The 27,448-nt window shown below is 33.2% G+C and overlaps 1 protein-coding gene across 7 annotated transcripts in view; it reads left to right on the forward strand.

The window, feature by feature from the left end:
* Nucleotides 1-27,448, forward strand: part of SENP6 (SUMO specific peptidase 6) — a 122,803-nt gene that overhangs the window by 24,275 nt on the left and 71,080 nt on the right. For 3 of the 7 annotated variants that reach the window (XM_032873174.1, XM_032873177.1, XM_032873181.1), the window contains exons 3-6: nucleotides 1,954-2,014; nucleotides 16,485-16,627; nucleotides 17,837-17,941; nucleotides 22,435-22,455. In XM_032873174.1, the coding sequence (XP_032729065.1) occupies nucleotides 1,954-2,014; nucleotides 16,485-16,627; nucleotides 17,837-17,941; nucleotides 22,435-22,455 (330 nt within the window). The remainder of the gene's footprint in view (nucleotides 1-1,953; nucleotides 2,015-16,484; nucleotides 16,628-17,836; nucleotides 17,942-22,434; nucleotides 22,456-27,448) is intronic. The other 4 variants (XM_032873176.1, XM_032873178.1, XM_032873175.1 and 1 more) reach the window with 3 other exon arrangements.

The following is a 27,448-nucleotide window of genomic DNA, read 5'->3' on the forward strand; positions in this document are numbered from 1 at the left end:
AACTTTTTTTTCCCCCCTCAGATATTTTATAAGAATTTCATTAAAAAATGATTTATATTCCATGGAAGTATTTCTAAGAGTATGGTATTTTTTACTTTAAAAAAATGTCTATTATAGTAGCCTCAAGGGAAGAAAATGCCAGGTTTTTTTATTAAATAATCGTGCTGTTATGTTTCTCCGTATTTTGAAGTGTGTAAATATGTGCATGTGATATATAAGTTGACCATTGAGATTTTCAATTAAAGAAATTGGGCTTTTTTGTTTTTAAAGAACATTCTCTTCAGGCAGTGATTTGAAAAGCTACCATTTATCATGAATAAGTGAACTCAGATGAAAGCTCCTGAATTCTGTGTGAAAGTTTATATCCTATAATATCTTTCTTCATAGTTGTCCCATCCATCTTAGATCACATTACCACCAGAGAAAGCAGAAAAAATATAAATATTAAACACAGATGTTGATCCAGACAGAAATTATTCATTACATTTTGTTAGTGTGCTTGAAATGTCTGCTTTGTAAAATTTAAATGATAGTTTTGATAGAACCTTTTGCATATCATGAAATTTGTATTGCAAAATCACCATTGTTATTAGGTGCCTTGATTTATTGATCTGGTTTTCCACTGGCTAGCACTAGTTCAGAGATACACAAGTATATGTACATTTGTGTGTGTATATATATATATGGTGTGTGTGTGTGTACATACACTTTTATATACACACACACACATACACGTTATATATAAACCCATAAAGTTATACCAAAACTATAAGTATTTTAAAAAAAATTGTACACAAGAAGTTATTCAGAGTATATTGGCTGAATACTATGGGAGCTTCACTTCTGTCTGGGGAAAAGCTCCACTCATAATTATCACTTTTATGTGCCTTCATCTATGAGATACTGAATTGAAGTGAACTTTTAAGGAGAGCTTTGAACTGGTATGTTTCTCAGCTAAAATTGGTATTTTATGGTTGTCTTTCTCTTGTTTTTTTTATTTCTATTTTTAACTAAGATAAATTTTTAGTATTTATGCAGTTTCAAAAAATTGGAATTAAATCTGAAATTGAGTAGAAAGCATCTCACCTTTTAAACATTTTTGTAAAATGTTTGGAAGAAAATTTTTAATACGAAAAAAGTTGGGATGTGTATAAACTATAATGGAACAAACATTTTATATTTTTATTTTAATAGGATTTTACTAAAAATAGCTCTGCAGAGGTGTCTTTAGAAGAAGGTATTTTGACTTTCTTTGTTAGATTTGTCATGATTATGTAAAAATTTTTATATTTTAAAGTGTTACCTGTTCTGTATATTCATTTATGAATTACACTCTTTGGCTCATCATTATAAGAGGCTCCTTAGGAGCTTCAGCTTTTTTAATATCTTGAGATTAACATGAGCTATTAATAGATATATCATTCTGGTCTTTTAGAGTCTTAGACCAATCATTCCAAAGTGTTGATATTTTTAAGAGTTGCAGAGGTAACACACTTTTTTTTTTTTTAACATCATCTAAGGTTTCATACCATTTTTTTTTAATCTGTTTTGTTTCTCTGTTCTTTCCCCCTAATTTTAAATCTAAGACAGAAAGGAAAAATGAGTAATTATATATGAAATCTACATTCAAGGAAACAAAAATTGCATGTTTGTTTATAGCAAGGGTCAACAAACAATAGGCACATGGACCCAATCTGGGCCACCACTGGATTTTGTTAAGAGTTTTATTGGAATATAGCCACACATATGATCCATGGCTGCTTTTCTACTAAAATAGCTGAGTAGTTGGTATAGAGACTGAATAGCCTAGAAAGCCCAATTTACTCTCTGGCCCTTTATAGAAAAAGTTTGCTGATCCCTGAATTAGGTAGGCAAACAGTAAAACTTCTGAATTTAATGTATGGGTTGTAATTGTCACTTAAGGTTTTTTTTCCCCCCTTATTTTCTGTGTAGTGAGGCAAATCTACTCAGTGTAGATGAAGATGAGGATTCTGAGACCTCAAAAGGAAAAAAGGCAAGTGTGCTTTTCTGACATTTTTGGTTAATTTTTTAGGTTATATACTAAAAACTAATACTTCAAAAGAAGACTTTTACATATATATTTATGTTTTTATTTATTTGACAGAGAGAGACAGATCACAAGTAGGCAGAGAGGCAGGCAGAGAGAGAGGGGAAAAGCAGGCTCCCCGCCAAGCAGGGAGCCCAATGCGGGGCTCGATCCTAGGACCCCTGAGATCGTGACCCAATCTGAAGGCAGAGGCTCAACCCATTGAGCCACCCAGGCGCCCCTTTTTAAATTTTTCTATTGAAATTCCCAACCACCCACTTCCCCACCCAAGGCTAGTGGTGTTCCCAGTGTCTTGTTTATTCCATCAGATTTTATGCATTACAAAGAAAGTATATTTTTCTTGCCCTACCCTCTTACATTAACATAATTAATAGCGTACTGTACATGATTTTTAATCTTTTTAAAATTAACGTATCTTAGAGACCACCCATAAGCATCCATTTAAACACCCTTGTTATTTTCCATGGGTGTATAGTTTTCCATTGTATGATGTACTGTTCTTGTCCAATACAACAGTACTGAAGGATATTTATGGTGTTGTCCACCTTTTCTTCTCACCCTAAAATAAGTTGAATAAAGTCTCCTTCTATATGGGTTAACTTGCATATATACAAACATATCTGTAAGATGAATTCCTGGCAGGAGAGCTACTGTATCAGGACAGGTACATTTCTAATTTTGTTATACCCGATTTACGCTTTTACCAACAAATCTGAGTATGCCTGTTTCCCCATATGTTTGTCACAGTGTTATCAACCTTTTGATATTTGTTGGCAAAAATAGTATCTTGGTATAGTCTTAATTTGCATTTCTTTTGTTTTGAATAAGTTGACTGTTTTCATATGTGTAGTCTATTTCCTTTTTGATGATTACTAGTTAATATCCTTTGCCTATGTTTCTATTTAGTCCTTTTTTTTTTTTTTTTAAGATTTTATTTCTTCATTTGACAGAGAGAGACACCGCGAGAGAGGGAACACAAGCAGGGGAAGTGGAAGAGGGAGAAGCAGTCTTCTTGCCAAGCAGGGAGCCCAATGTAGGGAGCCCGATAGAGAGGTCGATCCTATGACATGAGCTGAAGGCAGACACTTAACAACTGAGCCACCCAGGTGCCCCTCTATTTAGTCTTTAGAATATTACCAAGTCAGAGGAATTCTTTTTATATTGAGCCTAGGCACACATTTTCTCACATTTTTGACAGCTCTGAAATCTGTCTAGATGCATCTTATAATAATGGCATGATGTGGTTTAATTAGAAAATTTTTCTTGGGACACCTGGGTGGCTCAGTTGGTTAAGCATCTGTCTTCAACTACAGTCATGATCCCAGAGTCTTGGGATCTAGTCCCACATGGGGATCCCTGCTCAGTAAGGAGCCTGCTTCTCCCTCTGCCTGCCGCCCCCTCCCCCGCCGCTTGTACTCTTGTGCTCTCGCTCTCTCTCTCTCTGGTAAATAAATAAAATAAATAAAAAAAATTTTTTTTCTTGCACATTAGTATTTACAATGATATGCATCTTATAGTGGTTCCTTAGGTTTGATGAAATACGGTGTTTGGGAGAAATTGGCCCCTTGCTGTGATACTATCAGCTAATATTTTAAACCAGTTTTTTTATTTTTTTGATTTTATTTTTTTTTTTTTACTAATCTTTTGTCTTTGCTTTTGGTGATTATTACCTTTGAGAAAATGTATTTTCTTATGTTGTCGAACTATATATTTTTTTTTTCCTTTTATGGCTTCTGGGTTAGAGTCTTTGTTCCTGATGATATTAACTTAGTTACTTACTTGCTTTGTCCTACTAGATAAATAGTTTCACAATACCAATACAAATATAATTGCTAATAAAATAATTTAAAATTTTTTTCCTTCTTTTGCTTGTTGGAGTTTGGTGGCACCACCAGGTATATCCTACTAGGAATGTGTATTTAAATTACTGGGGGTTTTTTTGTTTTTTTTTAAGTGAACTTTTTTTTTAAATTTATTTATTTATTTTAAGTAATCTCTACTCCCAACCTGGAGCTTGAATTCATAACCTTGAGTTTATCTCCTCTGAGCCAGCCAGGCACCTCTAAATTACTGTTTTTAAATCAATTGAAAGGATCTAATTTGTTTTATAATTATGCAAAAAATATTTACATGATTCCAAAGTCATATCTGTGAAAGTTTTATTCAGAGAAGTCTAGGTTTTGTTTGATTCCTTCTATCCTTTTCTCTTTGACCAAAAAAATTACATTGTTTATAGCCCTTAATTGTTCTTTCCTTTCATTTTTAATGGAATATACAACCCTTCTCAGAGAAACCATCCACACTGTTTGCTACCTTGATTGTTTTACTTAACAGTATGGTCTGTGGACCACTCCATTAACAAGCTATTTAGAAATCTTTATTATCTCTTTTATTGTTAAATAGTACTCCAGTGGTTGGATGAACAGTAGATAATTACTTGGCTCCCTAGAGATGAACAGAGTTCTTTCCCAGTCTTTTGCTGTTATAAGCAGTGCTTAAATAAAGCCTCATGCTTATGTTTTCTCGTACCTTTATGGTATATTTGTGGAATAGATTCCTAGAATTGCAGTTGCCATTTCAGAGGATAAATTTACATGTAATTTTGCTAGTTAGTGCTAAATGCCTCATTCATAGGAATTAGCATTTGCCATTCCCACTGATAATAAATGAGAGTTCCTATGTCTTTGTAATCTTGGGAAGCATGTGGTCAGACTTGAATTTTTACCAATCTGGGATAGCACCGTCTTCGCATATTTCCTATACTTACAGTTGAATAATAGTGGGACTTCTAAATTTCTTCTCCCCCCATCTTTGTGGGGGTTTTTTCTTCCACAACATCTCTATTTTGTCATTTAAGGGAAATTACAGAATTTAAAGTTTTTCTCTTATGGGCACCTGGGTGGCTCAGTGGGTTAAAACCTCTGCCTTCGGCTCAGGTCATGATCTCAGGGTCCTGGGAGTGAGCCCCGAGTCGGGCTCTCTGCTTGGTGGGGAGGCTGCTTCCTCCTCTCTCACTGCCTGCCTCTCTGTTTACTTGTGATCTCTGTCTGTCAAATAAATAAATAAATAAAATCTTTAAAAAAAAAAATAAAGTTTTTCTCTTAGTACTCTAAAATTTTTATTAAGTTACATTGAAAAACTATAAGGTTTTTTCATATTGCAGTTTTCTTTAGCTTTTATTTTAACATCTTGATTGCTTAGATTGTTGTTGCTTAGGTGTTCTTCAGTCAGATAGAAATACATTGTACTTTGCAGGGAAAAATAAAAGGTGTTTTTAATTACTAACTTCTGTGACATTGGTTTTCAATTTATATGTTTTTTTTTTTTCTTGAAGATGCCCTTAATTCCAAAAACTGCCTTATACATTTTTAAGGATGTAAGTGTTGATATTTAAAAATAAAACTTAAATGATATTTATGTGTATCTAGTGATCTCTTAAATAATTCTGATTTGGGGGCACCTGGGTGGCTCAGTGGGTTAAGCCTCTGCCTTCAGCTCAGGTCATAATCTCAAAGTCCTGGGATCGAGCCCCACATCCGGCTCTCTGTCCAGCAAGGAGCCTGCTTCCCCCTCACTCTCTGCCTGCCTCTCTGCCTACTTGTGATCTCTCTCTCGCTCTCTGTCAAATAAATAAATAAAATCTTTAAAAAAAATAATAATAATTCTGATTTGCAGCTCAGCATTATCTATTTAAAAATACATGTACCATCTCCTCTTTGACAGTTGGAAATTTTATATTGTGCCTTTTTCTCCTTAAATTCATATTTTTGTTCAATTTCATATATATATATTTTTGTATATGTATTTTAACTTCATGTCTTTTTATGCAATTGAAAATCTTAATCACACTAATAGATACACATGTATTGAAATTTAACATTAAATAACTATCACTACAAGGTTCTAAGTATCTTTTTTACTGGATTGAGTTATCCTTATAATTATTATTAAAGACTTAATCTAAAAATATGTTATAGTTATTTGTAATTATTAAATTTATTATGTAAAATTATATTAGAAATGTATTTCTTAAAATGGGTGGTGCTGTTTTCTTTCTTAATTCATTTGGTTCATATATCCATGAGCAAGTATTATTTATTGCTAGAATAAGACTTTCAGTAGCAATTTTCTTTCTTTTTTTTTTTTTTTAAAGATTTATTTAAGAGAGAGCCCACATGTGTGAACGAGTATGGGGGGCAGCGAAGGGAAAGGGAGAGTCTCAAGCAGACTCCATGCAGAGCCCAGGGCTTGATATCACAAACCTGAGATCACAGCCTAAGCCAAAACCAAGAGTCAGAAGCTTAGCCAACTGTGCCGCTCAGGCACTTTGCAATTTTCTTCTTAAACTTTTTAAACCAAATGCTGAGAAATTTGGTCATACAATAAATAGATAAGGATAGAGTTTTTCTGTAGCATTATCTTTCAGTTCTTTCCTTTTGAATTAAATGCCAAAAATCACGTAGCAACATAATATTTAAAAGGTAAAAATAATTTGTGGTCCAGTCATTAGAGTCATTGCTCTTCTGAATTTGGGGAAGTATATTAAAAAGGTTTTATCACACTTGACAAGTGACCAATAATTATACTTGCTACTTTTAGATTCCCTTTTTTTTAACTAGATACTGTGAGAAATAATTTAAAAAACTGAAATCTTGTTAACTGCAGGATGCCTCTGCCAATATGATATTGTTTTTGTGAACTATTTTGTAATTTTTGTTTTGTGTATTTTTTAAAATGTTGGAACTACATATTTTGTTCATTTACTCTATGGAATATATATATATATATATATATATGTATATGTATATATACATATATATAAAACTTATTTGACAAGGCCAGTCCATGTAGTCCTGCCAATCAATTAAATTAAGTATACTCTTTATCTATAAATCTTTGTTTTCATTTTTCACTGCAAGTATACATGTTAATTTGTATCTTCATGACAAGCATTTCATTTCACTTCAGAATTCTAAGGTAGAAAAATACACCCTTGGTTTTGACCTGAGTTTGTTCCTTGGTTGTAATAAGCCACAGCAGATTTCAATCTTGTTTTAAAAACAGGCTTTCGGGAGGCACCTGGGTGGCTCAGTGGGTTAAAGCCTCTGCTTTCGGCTCAGGTCATTATCTCAGGGTCCTGGGATGGAGCCCCGTGTCAGGCTCTCTGCTTGGTGGGGAGCCTGCTTCCTCTCTCTCTGCCTGCCTCTCTGCCTACTTGTGATCTCTGTCTGTCACATAAGTAAATAAAATCTTTAAAAACAAAAACAAAAGCAAAAAGAACTTAGGCTTTCGGTACGCCTGGGTGGCTCAGGCCGTTAAGCTGCTGCCTTCAGCTCGGGCCATGATCCCAGGGTTCTGGGATCGAGTTTCGCATCGGGCTCCTTGCTCCACAGGGAACCTGCTTCTTTCTCCCCACCTCTGCCTGCCACTCTGCCTGCTTGTGCATTCTCTCTCTCTCTCTCTTTCTCTCTCTCACAAATAAATAAATAAAATCTTTAAAACAAACAAACAAACAAAAAAACCTTAGGTTTTCTTTGAGTTCTCATTTGATTTTCTCCTTGGAACAATGCTTTTCTTGATTATAATTGGAATAGAATATACAGAGCCGGTAAGTGCAAATTTTTATCACTTTTGTTTTCCATTTTGCAATTAAATTAAGGAAATCTAATAAGCTTGGTCTAGAATATCCAGTTTCTGACCCATGGTTAGAAATACATGTATTTTAAGAGAAATATTTATAAAATGGGGAAAGATATGAAGACCTCCTACTATTTTTTGTGCCAAAAGAGATCCAAGTATTTCCAGCTGTTCCTTTCAGGAAGTTTTTAGATTCTAATACAATAGGTGAGAATTACGTCTTTCTCTTGTAAAACAGATAAAGGTTTATTGGGAAAGGAGGTACTGTATAATGTCTTTTCTATAGATGGGTTTAAATACACATTCCTAGTAGGATATACCTACCCATCTATAGATGGGCTTCTATAGATGGGTTTTAAAGTAAATCGGTTTTAAGAAAGTGTAAAAATGGAGATTGAGGATTTAGGAATTGATTCCCTTTGAAAGTTTTTTGTATATCCTAAGGGGTTACATATTCTTGGATTTTTAATGGCATGTAGGTAATATATAGGTCCATATGGATCATTGATTTAAACTGATACAGTTCCTCTTCTCAAATGAGCATGGAATTAGGAGTAGGTTTTTTCTTGGATTAAAAATGTCTTAGTATTCTTCCCCTTCCCTTTCACAGAATAATCTGTTTACCTTTGGGCTTCTGTAGTTTCCTTGTGTCTCTTTAGATAATAGATACATGTCTTTCATTAGTTCTGGAAAAATTTTAATCATTATATCTGTGGATATTACTTTTCCACATTATTCTTTCCACAACTTTTGTTATTATTAATAATAATACCATTTTTTCATATCCTTTAACTTGTATTTTATATACAAAAGAAAAAAAGGGGGCGCCTGAGTGTCTCAGTCATTAAATGTCTGCCTTGGGCTCAGGTCATGATTCCAGGGTCCTAGGATCGAGCCCCACATCGGGCTCCCTGCTCAGCGGGAAGCCTGCTTCTCCCTCTCCCACAGCCCCTGTCAAATAAATAAATAAAATCTTTAAAAAAAAAAAAGAAAAGGATAAAGAGTAAAGAACAAAATCATTCCTATACCATATTCTAGGTAATTTCCTCAGCTCTGTCTTGTAATTCACTACGTTTTATCTTTATCTTTGTCTTAATCTGCTATTTAATATTTCCATTGAATTTTTTTCTTTTTAAAAAAATTTTAATTATTTATTTTAAGTGGGCTCCACACCAAGTCTGGAGTCCCAACATGGTGCTTAAACTGATGGCCCTGAGATGAACACCTGAGTGGAAATCAAGAGTCAGACACTTAACTAACGGAGACACCCAGGTGCCCCTTTAAAAAAAAGGCCCATACATTTGTAGGGCATTTTTAAAAAAAAATGCCCTACAAATGTATGGGCATTTGTAGAACTTCTGTTGGTTCTCTTTCAAAATTTTGTTTTTTCCCTAGTTTCTAATTCTATTTATTGTTTCAATATCCATTTTGTTTTTAAGAATTTAAATGTCTTTAATGTACATTTTATGTATCTAATTTAATAGATTCTTGTTTTAATAGATTCTTTTAGGTTATCTTATTTTCTGAAGTTCTTAGGTGCTAAATATCCTGAATACTTGTTTTTTTGTTGTTGTTGTTAAATTGACTTATTTGATGTCTGGTAAGTTTGGGTGGATGGTAACCACATATTGATAATTTTTACACATTTCCACAGTCCCAATGAAATACTTATTCATGCAGCAAAAATATGTATTGATTACAGTGTTCCATATTTTGCTGGCAAGCAAAATAGACAAGTTTCTTTTTCCTATGGAGCTTAAATTCTAGTAACTGAATATACTCATTTGTTATGTAATGAGTAATATAATACAAAGTTGGCAAACTAAGGCTCAGAGGCCAAATCTGGCCTATAGCCTATGGCCAAAGAAACATTTTTAAATGGCTTCCCCCAGAGTCAAAAGAATGCTGCATGACTGTTACACGAAATTTGAATTTTGTTTCATAAATAAAATTTTATTGGAAAATCAGCTGTGTTCATTTGTTTATTTATTGTCTATTACTGCTTTCATGGTATAACACAGATTTGAATTAGTTGCACAGAGTTGAGTGATTTCAGTAGGAGATTGTATGACCCACAAAGTACTTGTTATGTGGCCTTCTACAAAAAAGTTTTGCTGATCCCTGTCCTGTTGTTTTTACCTTTACCATGTAAAGGCATTCTATGTAGATTGATACCCAGTTAGGAGAAACAGCTTTTTTGGATGGGTAATAAATATTTGAGTTAGTTAGACAGAGAGTAGGCATATTCTAGGCATGCTAATATCCATTTCATAGGATGTTGTAAGATAGATGGTTGTTCTCCTGATCTTACGCTTGCATTAGCTAGAAAACTGTCTTAGGCTACTGAAGGGGGAGAGGCAAACAGGAAGGAAAATTAAAGTTTTTTGGGAACCTCCAGACTGAATATATTATCTTGAATTTGAGTAGTGGTAGTTCTCTTCTCTGTGAAATAGTCATCCATAAATGAATGGCTTGAATTTTTAAATTTATGTTATTTCTCCCAGGAATTTGATGTAGATAAGCAAATTAAGAGTGCAAATAAAATGAGGGAAAATAAAAATTATTAGGCAGAGAGAAGTAGATGTATTAGGAATTTAAAATAATTTATATGTTGTATTTTAATTCAGTAGTTATTTTTAAGTGTTCTGCAAGCTAGAATTATGTCCTATAGATCTACACTTGTGTGAAGAGAATCTTTACAACTTTATATCCTATGATTCTTCTGTGGAATAAATTCTCCCCCTACCCCCCCACCCTTCCCGGAGCTACCTCCTAAGTGTAGCAATGGTAGGGAACTTTTTCTAAGGTAATTTGATGGTATATTAAGAGATTTTCTTGAGATAAATCATCTCTTAACAAAGCTTAAAAGTACTGGTTTTCTGTTGCCAACTGAAGTGTATGTAGTTTTTAATAGTAACCTATAGGCAATGGAATTGGGAAATCTAAGAATTTAGTTACATAGATCCTCTTGCTTTAATGGTGGGCTTGTTGGGTTGTTTGTTGCTGTGCCCTAATTTTTTCTCAAAAAAGTTTTGAAAATGTGTGGGCATTTAATCAAATATGGTTGAATTAGCTGAGTTATGTACCTGCATATTAGGTATGATAATTTTGGCTTAAACAGTTCTTAAGAGGGAAGATTAACTTTCTACATTTATATAAAGGAATATTTAGCACAGTTCCTTTGTTTTTGAGATATTTTGTATCCTAATGATGAATTCTTCTTGAATAACACAGTTTGTCTTAGCTTTTTTTTTTTTTTTTTTTGGTTAAGCATCCTATTTTTATTTCTCTAAACACTGTAAAAATTCCTCATGCATGGGAAATCATAGGCTTTGGAATCAGACCATCTTTAAATGTTTAAAGCCATTTAGCTAGTTTGGACAAGTTACTTTGCTTTTTAAGTTCAATAAATTTTGTAACAGAGGGATAGAATATCAGTAAAGTTTAAATGACTTAACGTGCAGAGATTTTGAGAGAGGAGAACTGAAGTGCAAAATTTGAATGTGTTAATCCCATCACTCAGTAGCAGCAAGTAATTGGCCTGATGTTTTAGGTGTGGTTGTTGAATCACAATCTAAAGAACTACTGAAATGTCTAAAATAAAGGAGATTGAATATAAAGTAACTTACATAATGCCTATTCATACTAAGTGTTCACTAAATACTAATTTTCATAATTGCCTAGATAGGAGTGGAATTTGCTTCTGAGATTCTGTTTTAATGTTAAATACTTTATTACAACATGTGCAAAGATTGAGGGTTTATATTGAAATATAAATATTATATTTGGGAGGCTAGTTGGAATTTTCTGGCCCAGTCAAGTCCGCTACACCATGTAGCTCATACATACTTCCCTAAAGTATATCCCTAAGTTCATCCTTTCACACAAAGGTTTAAAGCTGAAACCATCTAAACTAGTTCAGATAATGCTGTTCTCCCCAGCTTGTGCCAGGTTCTCTCTGTATCTAGTCTGTGTTACCTGAGATCAATTTATGATCTCATTTTGTTGTATGGAACTCACAGTCTGTGGACAATCTTACTACAGGGACCTCACACATCCTGCCAGATAGTGTTTTATTTATTTATTTTTAAAGATTTTATTTATTTGTCAGAGAAAGAGAGACAGACAGAGAACACAAGCAGGGGGAGAGGCAGGCAGAGAGAGAAGCAAGCTCCCCACTGAGCTACCCAGGTGTCCAGCCAAATAGTGTTTTAAAACTTCACCCTCTTTGGTAAAATATCTCCTGGAGGATCTTTCTACTCTTCTCCCCAGTCTCATTGTTCCCTATCCCTTTTTCTCTGCTTAAGTACATTGGATTTTTTGTTTGTTTGTTTCTGGTCTTTCATGACAAAAGGGCTTTGTTCAAACTGGGGGCTGCTTACTGTTGCTTAGTACTGCTTCCTCAGAGCATGGACAAATAAGTACATAATAGGCATGGGATATATATTTGCTGACTGACTTATGGAACCAAATGAATGGATATTCCTGCCCCAGAATGATCTGGAAATCAAGTCTAATCAGGAACCATTTGGGGAAGGGTCTTAATTAGGTTCTATAAGCAGTAGAGAATAAAGTTTTTTGAAGCAGATAGGTTGTTTAATCTTTCAAAAGGTACTCTACCAAATTCTGACACCCTACCACTTCACTTTATTAAATGCTAAGGTGAAAGGTTGTTTCCTTAATAGAGACTAGTACCAATATGAGATTTTGACAAAGACTATCACCTAGAACTCTCTGAACAATCCGTAGGAAAATTCTGGTTATAAGAAGTATTACGTATAGTTCTTTATTTATAACACATGCAGTCTTTTAAATAGTCTAAATTTTGTATCAAGGCATCAGAGGCTAGGAAGTTGGGTCAAAATGATTGGACTACCAGTGAAATACGTTCATTCATTTGTATTTTGATGTTGTGCTGTCTACTTTATAAGACTCTGAGTAACATAAAAGGTTATATAAAATTCACTGTTGTATTTCATTTGAGAACATAATCAAATCATTTTCGGTTATATTAGTCAGAATGTCTTCTTTATTAAGCTCTCTCAATGAAAATTTCAAGTATTGTAGTTATGTTACCATTTGCTATGTATTACTTTATCAATCTTAATTTATTTATTACTTTTATGTCTTTATTTAAATTCAGGTAAGTTAACATATAGTGTAGTATTGGTTTCAGGAGTAGAATTTAGTGATCCATTACTTACATATAACACCCAGTGCTCATCCCAGTAAGTGCCCTTCTTAATGCCATCACCCATTTAGTGCATCTACTCACTCTCCTCCCCCTGGCAACTCTCAGTCTGTTCTCTGTAGCTAAGAGTCTCTTATGGTTTGTCTCCCTCCCTGTTTTTGTTTTTGTTTTTTTTTAAGATTTTATTTATTTATTTGAGAGAGAGTGAGAGAGAGAGAGCACAAGAAGGGGAGGGTCAGAAGGAAAAGCAGACTCCCCACTGAACAGAGAACCAGATGGAGGACCCGATCTCAGGACTCCAGGATCATGACCTGGGCCAAAGGCAGTTACTTAAGCAACTGAGCCACCCAGGTGCCCCGCCCTCTCTGTTTTTATCTTATTTTTCCTTCCCTTCCCCTCTGACTTATTTCACTTAGCATTATGCTCTCTGGCTCCACCCATATCCTTGCAAATGGCAAGATTTCATTCTTTTTTATGGCTGAGGAATATTCCATTTTGTGTGTGTGTATGTGTGTGCGCACACACATACACACACACACCACATCTTCTTTATCCATTCATCAGTCGACGGATATTTGGGCTCTTTCCGTAATTTGGCTGTTGTTGATAGTGCTGCTATAAACAGTGGGGTGCATGTGCCCCTTCAAATCAGCATTTTTGTATCCTTTGGTTAAATAGTAGTGCAATTGCTGGGTCATAGGGTAGTTCTGTTTTTAACTTTGTGAGTAACCTCCAAACCATTCTCCAGAGTGTGGCATCAGCTTGCATTCCCACCAGCAGTGCAAGAGGGTTCCCCTTTCTCTGCATCCTTGCCAACATCTATTTCCTGAGTTGTTAATTTTAGCTGTTCTGACAGGTGCGAGGTGATACCTCATTGTGGTTTTGATTTTTACTTCCCTGATGATGAGTGCTAACCATTTTTTTCATGCTTCTGAGATTTTTAACAGGATATGTATCAAAATCATCCAAAGCAGTGGTTCTCCCGTGTTAGTGTACATCAGAATCACCTGGAAGGTTTGATAATAAGATTGCTGGACTCCACTTTCAGAGTTTCTGATTTAGGAGATCTGGAGTGGGGCTGCTAATTTTCATTTTAAGTGTTCCCAAAGGATGCTGGTTCTCTGGTCTGGTGAACCATACTTTGACAACTCTTCATTGATTTAGGGCCCTTTTTCTTTTTTTTTTTTTTAAATAACATGGGAATAGACCAATGTCATAATGACCGGATAGGCCTAATTTTTATCAGCTGAATGTATCATAATGACATTATAAAATAATTTATGGGCTTTATTTTAATTAATTAGTTAATTTGAGGGGGGAGACTCAGGGAGACAATCTCTAAGCAGACTCGTGCTGAGCATGGAGCCTGACATGGGGCTCGATCTCTCCATCCATGAGATGATGACCTCAGCCAAAAACATGATTTGGGCCCTTAACCAACTAAGCCACCCAGGAGCCCCAATCTATGAACTTTTTAAGAAAAGATATCTGTATTTCTAATTGAGTGGAACTATTGGTTACTGAATTCCTGCCTATCTGCCCATTTCAGGGCTCAGCGATTTGTTATGTTTTTGTTAATGCATGAAATAACCCCATGATTACAAGGAAAGTTACTTGGCCTGAAAGACAAGTCTGTTTGATTCCTAAATTGTTATTTCTACAATAATGCTTTATTTCCTATGAAAAAGGTCCCCAAATGCAAAAGTGATTGTATTTTCCTACTAACAGAAATAAAAGAGTATAATAATTCAAGTGTTTTTATCCCCTATGGTTTTTTTTTCTGTTATTAGTTGTTTATCTTGGTTTTGATCACATTGTCTAATCTCTTTGAGCCTGCTATGAATGGTAAATATTGTATATGAAAAGTCAGAAAGATACTTTGAGGCCTAGAAAATTAACTGTTTCTGGAGGGAGATATATATTTACTTCTGGCTAGTTACTAGGAACATTAGTAATCTCTGTCTCAGATCATCTTAATTCAGTGGTTCTCCAAGTATGGTCTCTGATTGGCAGTATCAGCATCACTTGGGGACTTGCTAGAATTACAGATTGTTTGGATCACCCCAGGCCTAATGAATAAGAATAAACTGTAAAAGGTTGGACACAGCAATTTAACAGACCATTTGGGTAATTCTGATTTACACTAAAAATTTGAGAACTGCCTTAATTGAACTGAAGGTTGAGATGATTAGAAGGTGGATTTCAGTCTATACAATGACTGCTATTCATAGGCTGTAATTCTGATCCAAAGTTTGAGGGGTTTATGAGGCCCTTCCTATATGGTGGATCTTCATCTCCACTTTTTGTGTCTCTAGCTCTCTGTTGGAAGTTCAGTTTAGCCTCTCAGTTGCATCTTCTGGAATCAATAGGTGCCTCAGGGGAAAATACAAATCTGGGCTCAGAGCTCTGCGGTTCTTGTTCCTATCTTAATTCTTAATTATTCACTACTTCCAGAGCCCTCAGGCGTCTCAAACATACATATTTTTTAAATTTGTATTTTGTCTAGCGTTTTTCTAGTTTTCGGAGAGTAGAAGGAAATTGATCTGCATTACTTAATCTACCATTACCAGAAGTGGAGTCTGAAGCCCTTGGCTATAAAAGATTAGGAAGTAAAGCAATGTCTTGAGGAGGAGAAATGATAAGCAGTGTGTCAAAAATAGGTCTTTTTTGGAACTTTGTAATGTAGATATGCCTAAAAATAGGAATGGTATTGACACAATGAACTCTGTACTCAGGAGGACCTTTTTTGTGGGAGCTATTTTTTTAGGAAACTCTGTTAGGTTTCCATGGAGATCAGTTGGTGGGGGGAGCCGTGTTCCTATCTTCTTATGACTGTATTTTATAAATGAGTGAGAAATAAAATATTAAACTATTGTTTCAAAATCAAGTAGATAACAATGATTTTTAAAGTGTCGTTTGGGTCAGTTATCACTCAGAACTGAAGATTTTTCTTCTCAGTGAGTCTGAAAGCAGCTTTTAAATATCTGGTGAAATGAATGTAATAAAAGTTGGTTTCTTTGTTGAAAAGAACTTCCCAAGAAATGCCCATCCTGTTGTCATACTATGATCCCCCCAAAGTGATTGTTATTGATGTGTGTACATGATCATTTGCGACTATGAAAGTATCAAGACATTTCAGTTTCTGTGTTTGTATAGAAACTTTCACGTTAAGGCCACACTCCTTATATGAGTTGAAGTGGTAACTTACTGCCATATTTGACTGTACTTGTCCTACAGATAGCAGCAACAAGGGAAATTTTTTTTTTTTTTTATTCTTAGGAAAGAGCTATTCTAAGATACTCTACCCTCAAGTCTTTTGTTTTTCTCTTTTAATTATCTCAAATACCTTTGGAGACTTTTAAATGAAAAGGAAATAATACTCTACACATCCATGTTCCTACATATTTGTGTTATTCTTAGGAAAAAAAAGTATTACAGTTGAATTATTATTAAATTCATGCCACTGTAATCCCTCTCTCCCATCTATAATAGCTGGTATACATTTTTGTAGCTTTTTTAGTAAGTGGGTTTTCAAACAATCATGTTATGGTGTTTATTGACTCTTCAACATTTATGGATTTTTTACAGTTAAATCGTCAATCTGAAATTGTTTCTACCAGTTCTGGTGATCCCTGGAAGACATGTGCAAGACGAAACAAGGCTGAAAGTTTAAAACCCTTGAAAGGCAATCCAATTGGACTTAACATGTTGAGCAACAATAAGAAATTGAGGTATAGGCACTTCACTACACATTCCTACAGAAAAGATAAAGTGTTTGACACCAAAAACTAACTACCTTTTTGGCCAGTTGACCCAAACTGTACCTTTTCTTTTCACTTTATTAGCAATGCCAAAAGGTAGAGTTGTTCCAGTGTGTGTATTCTTTGCTTTGAATCCTGGGATTAGGATTGATTACAGTGATTTCTTGGTTCTGAATAAAAATATTACAGTATTTTTATAAAAATATAAATTTTTATTTTTATAAATATAAATTTAATATAAATATAAAATATAAATATAAATTTTTATAAAAATATAATTTTTATAAAAATACTGTAATATATATGTGTGTGTGTATATATAAATTTATACAGTAGAATAGGATTTCATAAGATGAACTTGCACTCACATAATTAGTAAAGTCTTGGTCATAATATTAGAAGTAGAAGGCATTGGAGGGTAGAATGCTCCTATCTCCTCTAGGGGATGCTTAGTCAGGATTGTCTTAGTAAGGAACCCCTTTTTTTTTTTTTTTTTAAGGTATCTTATTCCTCTTCTCTTCTAGATACAACCCACTTTTCCTTTGTGGTACTCATAGGGAACCACTGTTACTGATATGATTGGGCTCTTATACTTCCCAGAAATAAGTTTGAAAATCACTGTTTCATTTCAATTTTGTCAATTTATAGATAGAAAACTGAGGTACATACAGGCTAAGTAACTTTGAAGTCAGTGGCAGAGTCAGAAGTAGAATTTGGGACTTCTGACTTTTTTTTTCTTCTACAGCAGTACATTTTGTTTTTATTTTGGCATGTAAGAAAACTTTATAATACTCATGGTTTAAAAGCTTTTTATATGGATAGTCCCTAATAGAGAAGAAGAAAAGAAAATATATCTGAATTAATTTATAAGATATAGTGCAGAACATTCATTTAGGGTTCCTGCTTTCTATTCCAGTGTTCTTCTACTTTGTATCTTTCATGAATTGTATTGAAAACATTTCAGAGACAAATTCAGAGAGTGGAAAACTCCTAATGGACAATTTAACATGGTCAATTGGGTTGGATTGATATATAAATATATTTAAATATATGTATTTTTCTTAGTGTGAAGGTTTTTGTGTGTGTATGTGTGTAGGTTCAGATTTGAAAGGATTTCTTTTGCATATGTTTGTGTAATTTTCCTTAGTTCAAATTATTCTTCATCTCTTGCATCTGCAGTGAAAATGCACAAAATGCATCAATATGTTCCGGAACTGTAGTACATGGTAGACGTTTTCAACATGCTAATGCACAGATATCACTAGTAAAAACAGCAGCTCAAAGGTAAGGATTCAAATTGCCTTTGTTTTGTGTGTGTGTGTGCACGCGTGTGTGTGTATGTACATCCTTTTTAATTGTTTGGCAGATTTTTTTTTTCTTTTTCCTTTAACCAATTTTTTTTACTTTGTGGAACTTTACTGTGTTTCTCTTGTCTGTAACAAGATATTCCTGTCTCTGAAATAATTCATATTTTAGAACTTTATTATTATATATCTGTTTTTGAATAAATCATATTTATAAGTAGAGACCAAGGGCCTTTTTATTGCATTATATTCCAGTTAAATTAATCTGATTTTACAACATTGACTGTACGACTTTTGACAAGAAATCTTCAGCTGGTGGTTTAGCTCTGATGAGTAAAACTACAGTTATTAGCTTACTTTCTTTCTAAGATTTATTGGATTTCATAGTACGAAAATAACTCACATTATTAGTTTTATCTGAGAAAATTTTGGTTTTAGTAGATTTGGTGGTTCTCATTGATCATCAAAGTAATACTTGAACCTTGAAATAATGAAAGTAACAATGGGGAAATCTTACTGCTTTAAGTGTGGGTTTTTCATGACCGTTTTTGAATTATGAAATTTCAGTTGAATTTCAGTTCTGAGCCAATTCTAATTGACTAAGAAATTCTTAGGATCCAACAATAAAATAATTTTTGCATTATGAATAGTTGTATAAAATATTTTTATAAATAGTAAAATTTAAGGATTTGGTATCTATGCTAAATTCTTCATTTTTTAAAATGTCAATCCAGATTGTTGCTTATTCAGAAAATGTCCTGACTCTTAGAAACCCTTTCTTTATTTGCTATGTACATAGATTTGGTATAGCATAGATTTTTAACTTAAAAACCATAAATCTTTCTCATACTTTAAGATCTTTTTTTTGCTTAAATATTTTATTATAGATAAAAGATTATAACATTAGATATTTGAGAAATTCAACTAGAAAGAAAGAGAACTTATTGCACATACCAAAAAATTTGCTTTTTTACTGTAAAGTACACAAATCAAACTCTCTAGCTGATATACGGCACAAACATGAGAATAATAAAAGGAGAATAATTAGTGGGGAGGCAAAAAGAAGAGACACTGTTTTTCATACACTGATCACATTGATAGAATCCATTGCTGACAAAGATTTGTCTTTTTTATATTCTGAAAATTGGTCCATGTTGAAATCTTATTTACGGTTTATAATCAACTGATATATTCTACAACCAAAATTATTATTGCTTTTGAGCTTATTTATTAGTTTGGAATTATTTGCAGTGTGACCTATTCTCTTCATCTCTACTTTCATCATTGGTAATTTATAAAACTCATTTCATTCTGGAAATTGGTTTGTGTTTTGTTTTATTCTAGGTCTTGGCACCTGTTACACCTTGCATATGTATTACTGGTATCTGCATAAAAGATTAGATCCCGTTAAGAGGAAATGACATTTACTAGTTAACTATTTCTTTAAAAACAAACAAAACCCTGAATTAGTTTGTATTTAGAGGAAACACTCCTGAGTGAAAATACCTGACAAGAACAACTAGGGGCAGTAAGGAAAACTGAAAAGTCATGTTAGCAGATTCTATTTATGTTTGTCTTTTATTTATAGAATAAACATTCCTTATTCTTGCTACAGTGTGTCGTTAAAAATATTTTCACATTCAAAAACAATTCATTGAGAGTTTTTCTAAGTTTCTTCCTTCAAAATCATTGAGTGATTTTATGCGACCTGCCAGGCATAGATGTGGTACAGAGTAGTCAAAGGTGTATATGACGAAGTCCCTGCTTCCAGTCTCAAGTTTGATTAGGGTAGAGGATAGAAAGATGAGTAAACAAATAATTACATGGTGAGCACAGTGTAGTAGATACAGTTTGTGTAGTGCTGTTTCAGAGAAGGGAGCTGTGAAGAATTCACAAAGAAGTATTAAAGAAGCTTTTCCATGAACTAGCTAGAACACTCCATGTAGTAGGAATCACATCTTCAAAGGCATGAAGAAAGCCTTCACCTAAAATGGTTACTACCATTTAAAAAAAAAAAAAAAAAAAAGGTTCCTACCAAACTTTTGGTTTTATTTTCTTTATTTTTCCTTTTTTTTAAACCTTTGGTTTTAATTAGTGTAGTTTTGGCACAGTTGCCAGGCTTTAGAAGAGGTGAGCACCCTGGTTTTTACAACTCAACTCTTAATTTGAAGTTAAAGGAAATGCCACAAGTTGGTAATTCACAGTCCTCTTGGAGAGAGTGGTATATCTTGTCTTTTAAGAGTAAAGCACACCTGCATTTTGAATAATTTGTAGTTCTTTATTAAGATATGGGAACAAGTACATCACACTTTTTTAATCTGAAGGGAATAAATGAAAATTCTTAAAATACCTGATTAGATTAGCTACTATTTGGGAGAACATTATGATTTCAGTCTATTTTCTTATTGCTACTACAAATCTTAATATAAATCGTATTTAAAAGATAGATTGTTTATGTACTAATAGTAATGGAGGAGGATAGTCTTAGTATAGAAAGATGAAATGTAGAAATTAAAAAAATCTTTATAACTCTATACCATCTCCACCGCTCACTTCAATGAGACTTGCTAAAAGAGCACATTTACTGGTTTATATTTTATTTACATTTTCACTTTTTTTTTTTTTTATTAAGGATAGGCGAAAAGACTTGTAAGGACCGTAGGGGAAAATGAATGTCTGCAAAAGCATATATAATCCATAAATGGGAAAATGGGCTCCTGGAATAAGCAAGACTTAATTATTAATGAAAAGCATCAGTTTGAAAGAGTTTTTGAAGTCTTAAATCAGGTCATGGATACCAGAATCAATCTCTCTTTTTTCCTCCCTTTTTAAAAAAAAATTTAAGAACACTAGTACAGCACTAGTACAAGAATGAAATAGTCCAACAAGAATGTAAGTTGACATTTTTACAAAGTCCTAATTACTAATAATGGCTTCCCTCTCCATTTTTTAAAAGCTTTTCTTAATATGTATGCTCTAGGTCAGGACTTGACAAGAAACACATTGAGGAATCTTACAGAAGCACAGTGACTAATTTAGATATATCATAATAAAATCAATTTCTTCAAGGATAAGAGAAATGAGCATGGGCATATACATATATTTGTTTTGTGTTTTTTGTTTTCTTCCTAACTCCCTTGGTTTATTGGAAAGAAACAAACCTGTTTCTTCTACTGCTACTCTGTCTTCTACCTCTTTCCTTTACTTTCTACAGGTGAGTTTATAAAAACAAAAAACAAGAGACTACTAAATTCTCACTTCTTGGACACAACAGTGTAGAGCTGAAAATGGCTTTATTAGGTATTAATGCCTAACTTCCTGTTTTTATTTTATTTTTTCTGGAAATAGAGCTCCAGTAGAAATAAATATATAAGATAAGTTGGACTGTATTTAAACTTTCATGTTTATAATTTGTTTTATTTACTTTAATGTGGTGGTAATATTCCCTCACTTTTTTGTCCTTTATCCAACATAAATTTATTTTATACATTATCCTTGTCCTGTTTTTTTAATCGTAAATATAAATTTTCAAATATGTTATTCATGTAAGCTTACAACTTTTTACTATTGAAGAACTTTTAAAATAAGAGTTTCTTTCCAGTGTTGCTTATTTAAAACCACATAACCTTTTTTTTTTTTTTAATTTACTAGGATTGATACTTTGTTTGCTTCATGCCATAGGAATATTAGAGTTAATATGGGGACTTGGGAAATTTGTAAACTATGTTTTGCTTATAATTAGTTCTGAATATTTTGTTCATTTTATACTAAAGAATAATTATAGGATATGAATCTTATTCTAAATTGATGATTTTTCTAATTTTACTCTTGAGTAATTGATACTGATAACTTTTTAGATTTTCCATGAACTGTGAAGGATGGACCTATTGTTCATTGGGTTTTTAATTGGAGGCCATGATTTTAAATCCCAGGCCTTGTGTCCAAAAGCATATGCTGCTATATTTAACATATAACATTATGTTTCAACCTTAAAATAATTAAATAATAATAATTAAAATAACAAAAGTTTCAACCTTAAAATAATTCTTTTTTTCTTGCTTAGAAGCTAATTATCATACCTGGTAACAGAATTGGAACCACTAAAAATTTAAAGCTTTCATTTCAGGAAGTTACATTGTTCTTAGAAGACTGGTTATGTAACTACTCTAAAATAACATATCCTCAAATGGTTGATGGTTAAATAAAGCTCTCTCAAGAATCTTTCATCTCTTTGTACATCCTTTTTTCTTAAATATGTTTGGATATAAATTATTTTCTGTATTAACAAAAATTGAAAAACAGTTTACATATCTGACAAGGTTCAAAACTTGGTATATAACGTATATATAATGTGTTTAAAACGAATTAATCACCTTAGAGTTTTGCCATATTGACCACAGTTACTAAAACTACAATGATATATCAAAAATGAGGTCTTGCCTCTTACACTTTTTTTCTTTTTCATGTTTTAAGCAGTCTGGACCAAAAGGAAAGGTAAGCTTAATATTGATGAAATTAGAGCATGGATATAACAGTAAGATGTCAAGATTATTTTTATGCTTTGAAAAATATCCACTGAATTAGAGTTCATCATAAAGCTTGTAAATTATTTTAGTAAAAGGAAACATTAATGGCATAACATGATAATTGACTTATATGGGTAGTGTTTTACCATAATTTTCAATATGGTTATATATTTATGGTGATGTGACTGCTTTCCTTCTAGAAGTAGAACATTTTAATGCCTTAGTTATTAGTGGTTTTTGTTAATAGCACTAAAATCTTGTTATATTTTACCAATAATATTTTTGTTTTTACACTTTACTAGATAGAGTTGAGGAGGAAAATGGAATTAGAATACCTTACACATGGAGTTAAAATTCCAGAAATCAGTGTATTCTATTCAGACCCCAAACAGAATTTATGATCACTGTTTGTTCCCTTTATGATAACATTGGTAGGCACATGTCCTTTAGCAGAAGTGTTGAATGATGTAAATAACAAGGAAACACATTTTTTAAGAGTGCATGTTTCTCTGAGTAGTGAAATGATTATAATTGTTTTAAAGCAAGTGTTTGTAAAAATAGCTTCTCTCCTCAGTGTATTATGTAGAAGTTTTTGTGCATGTACATCTTTTTTCTTTTATGAGAATTAAAAAAGCTTTTTATGAAGCTCGCCACAAAAAACAGGTTAATAGTCCTTGTATTAAACCAGTACTTACAATGTCATTGGTGAAGGTCAAAAGAAGGGAAGTAAGTTCTCTAAGTTTGTTTAATTATATAATTTTAACTCCATAATTTTTATAAAGGTGTAGAGAAATCAAAGAGGACAACTTTTATAAAATGTTTTATAATGTTTTATAAAATGCTACATATTCCACCTTCCTTAAGGTTCTTTAAGGTTTGGAAATAATAAAGATGGTCCTGTTAGCAAAATTTTTAGGCACATTTTATAATTCTAAAATACTTCACAATTCTTATATGTTTTTAGGTGAATGGGTTGTGCAGATTATTTACTGTCTGCTGGGAAAGAAAAATTATTTTCCCATTGTGTCTATTTTTCTCTTTAAAGCATTATTTTCTGTCAGATGTAGGTGACATCTTTTTGACTCGTAAGTGACTACATACATGTTTTTTTGAAAACCATTAATAAGATTTTTAAAATAAAATTACTGAAGAGTGTACATTAAATAACTCTTTATACAGTCAACTCAAAATACCCTCTTGTTTTATATAAATACTTTCCCTGTATGCAATACCAGATAAAATGTATTCTCATATTCTAATATTCTCAGATTTTTAAGGTCTTAGATTATTTGGTTTTTCACAATAGCCTTGGAGGATTTATACTGATTTTTTGCACGTTTTGGTTTACACATATTTCTGTAGTGGAAATTTGTTTATTGGTATATTCAGCAAATATTTCATGACTTTATGTGCCAGGCACTATTCTAGGAGCAGACAGAAATCCCTACCTTCTTGGAGCTTACATTCTTACTGGAATAATACTGAAATAGGAGTTAGAAGATGTGGAATTGAGTAATCAACAATTCCTGTAGGCACATAACTTACTATAAATGGGGATGATAATATTTGTCCAATTTTAAAGATTTGTGAAGAACAAGTGAGATAATTATGTGAAACTGACTTTTATACTATGAAATTTGAAATTTTTGTAATAGTAACAGATCTTGAAATTCTTTCAGTCTTTTATATTAAGCTTACTGTCAGGGAGTAGATATGAAGCTGTTTATAAAATACCTTATAGTGAATATACCTGGGTGCTTTATTCAGCAGTATAGTTATCTTTAGGTTGAATTTAGCCCATTAATCCTTTGGATCCTTAAATAAAATTATTTTGTGTTTATCTTTGTTGGACATAGATTAGGTGAAAAGAACTTTTGCATCAATACATTTTACTTTGTGAATTCTTTTCACATAACCCTTTTTGTCTCCTTGTGAACACTAAGTCACATCTTTTTTCTCATCTTTATGGAGAAGATCGTTTATCTTTATCCTTCAACACATGAGAGACTATAAACCTCTGAACTAAATGATTTATTTACAAGAGAATGGTTTCTCTAATAAACAAAAACTAGGTAGTTGTGGAAGGTTAATCTTTTCTAGGTTTTTTTCCTACATGTACACTGGGCACAATGGAGTTTAAAACCACACTGGAATAAATAATAAATAGCAATATTAAAATCTAGAGCTTGCAAAATTATAAAAATTGCCACTATTTTTATTGTTGTTGTAGGTGACTTTGTCAATTTGAATGACTCAAATTCTTCTCTGACTCCTAGACAAATTGGTTGTGAATACAGTGTACGTGGTAGTACCAGCAATCTGGAATATTTAAACTGGTATTAGAGCTGTTCTTTTATTCCTGTGTAGATAAACAATCCATTGACCCATTGTGAAACTGAAGCACACAGTGATTTTCAAATTTAAAATTTTTTAAAAATTTTGAAAAGCATGTGTGTATTATAGGGAATTTTGAAACAATAATAAAGTACAAAGATGAATAGAATACAATGAAAGAAAATATATGAAATACTAGGAATGTTTACATAAAGGGTGTGTTTGAAAACACGAGTATAGAGATTTTATAATTTTCTAAAAGCTCTCAAAATAGAAAATTACATTATTAGGATACCAGTGCATTTCTTTCCAATAATTTTTCCATACTTTTTAATATACCCAACACACATGGAATCATAGTAAAAATACAGCTGCATATTTTGAATTTTTGCATAACATTTTGTCCTTTTTTCACTGTCATTAAGTTGACTTCTAAAAATGATTTTTAATGAATGCATAGTAGGTTGTCTTGCAGATATACGTAATTTATTTACCCATTAGCTTATTATTGTTATATGTGATACATTCATGAACAACTTCGTGTATAAATTTCTAAATGAATCTCTTAAATCTCTGGTAAAGGATTATTTAGATTAGGTCACAAATGTTTTTAATGCTCTTCAGAAGTACTGCTGAGTTGTTTTACAGAGAGGTGGTACCAATTTATAGTAACATTATAAATTGCTGTCTGAAGATAATCTGAGAATAAAATTATATTCATATAATACTGTCTTCTTTGGAATTATGAGTGATCTAAAACCTTAGAAATAATAAAGTTGAGCAGCAGGATGATAGACTACAAGACTAATAGTTTTAATAATTGTTTCCTTCATGCATCTCTGATCAATTGGAGTATATAGTGAGAGACTAAACTTTTATTCACAGCAGCAACTAAAATTAAATACTCAATAATAAAGTTAATAATTTATAAATCCTTTATAAGTGTATCTAATTCTTTGAGGCCTATGTTATGTTTCTGGTTGGTGGTTACCAGTGCTCCTTAAAGTAAATTTAACGGAATTTTAATCAAAATTTCAGTGACTTTGTTGTTATTTTAAATTTGACCAGTCAAACCTGAAGTTTATTTAGCAGAGTACAGCCATACTTGAGAACAGGAATAGATTTTTTTTTTTTTTAAAGAAGAATAAATAGAGGAGGAGAAGAACAACTTGTCTTGCCACATAAAACATAGTGTAAAGAAAATAGTGACTGAATATGGAAACCTTAGAAAAAGACCAGGAAGAGTAAACAAACTAGAGAGTCCTGGCATATCCCATTTCCAACCAAGATGTCCAGTCAGTAAATACAAAAAAGTTTGCGGTGTCTTTAAATGACTGAATTATGATCTTTGTACCTTGGCCAAAAAATGAGTATTTTAAGTTTCTGCCGGATGGGCAGTAGTGGTTCAATTTTTGTTAACAATACCATCTTTTTTTTTTCAATACCATCTTTTTACAGCAATGTTTGTACAGTTATTTGACCTGATAAATGCACTTTGATTTAGATATACACGTTTATTCATTCCAAGTATTTTTCAAGTGCTTGCTATAGTCTGAGCATAAGGGTACAGTGATGAACAAAACAGACAAGATCCCTGCACTCCCGTGGTTTACATTTTGATGGGCAAAGACTGATAATGAACAAGTAAGACATGGAATAATAGGTTCTTTTTAAAAAAAAAAACATTTTACTTTTTTATTAGAGTGAGTGAGCAAGCATGAGCACAGGGGGAGAGGTGGAGAAAAAGGGAGAAACAGACTCCCGGCTGAGTAGGGATTGATAAAAGAGTGTCGGGCGCCTGGGTGGCTCAGTGGGTTAAGCCGCTGCCTTCGGCTTAAGTCGTGATCTCGGGGTCCTGGGATCGAGTCCCGCATCAGGCTCTCTGCTCAGCAGGGAGCCTGCTTCTCTCTCTCTCTCTCTCTCTCTCTCTCTCTCTGCCTGCCTCCATCTACTTGTGATCTCTCTCTGTCAAATAAATAAATAAAATCTTTAAAAAAAAAAAAAAAAGAGTGTCAGTCCCAGGCCCCTGGGATCATGACCTGAGTCCAAGACAGTTGCTTAACTGACTGAGACACCCAGGCACCCTGAAATAATAAGTTCTGTGTAAAGAAGCACAATTGGGTGAAGTTATAGAGAGTGTCAGTATGGTTTCTTTAGATTGCATTTTCAGAGAAACTTATTTTTTTTTTTTTTTTTTTTTTAAGATTTTGTTTATTGGGGCACCTGGGTGGCTGAGTCAGTTAAGTGTCTGCCTTCAGCTCTGGTCATGATTTCAGGGTCTTGGGATTGAGCCCCACATTGGGATCCCTGCTTGCTGGGGAGTCAGCCTCCCTCTCTCTCTGCCTGTTGCTCCGCCTGCTTGTGTACTCTCTCTCTGTCAAATAAATAAATAAATCTTAAAAAAAAAAAAAAAAAGATTTTACTTACCTATTTGACTGCAAGCAGAGGGAGAAGCAGGCTCCCACGCTGTGCAGGGAGCCTGACGCAGGGCTGAATCCCAGGACCCTGGGATGATGACCTGAGCTGAAGGCAGAGGTCTAACCGACTAAGTCACCCAGGTGCCCCTCAGAAACTTTTTACTACAAAGCTAACATTTAACAAGGACTAACTGAACAGTCAGCCATGCC

The sequence above is a fragment of the Lontra canadensis genome, unplaced genomic scaffold, assembly GCF_010015895.1.
Source record: "Lontra canadensis isolate GAN:19392208 unplaced genomic scaffold, GSC_riverotter_1.0 scaffold47, whole genome shotgun sequence".
In the NCBI taxonomy this organism is placed as follows: Eukaryota; Metazoa; Chordata; class Mammalia; order Carnivora; family Mustelidae; genus Lontra; species Lontra canadensis.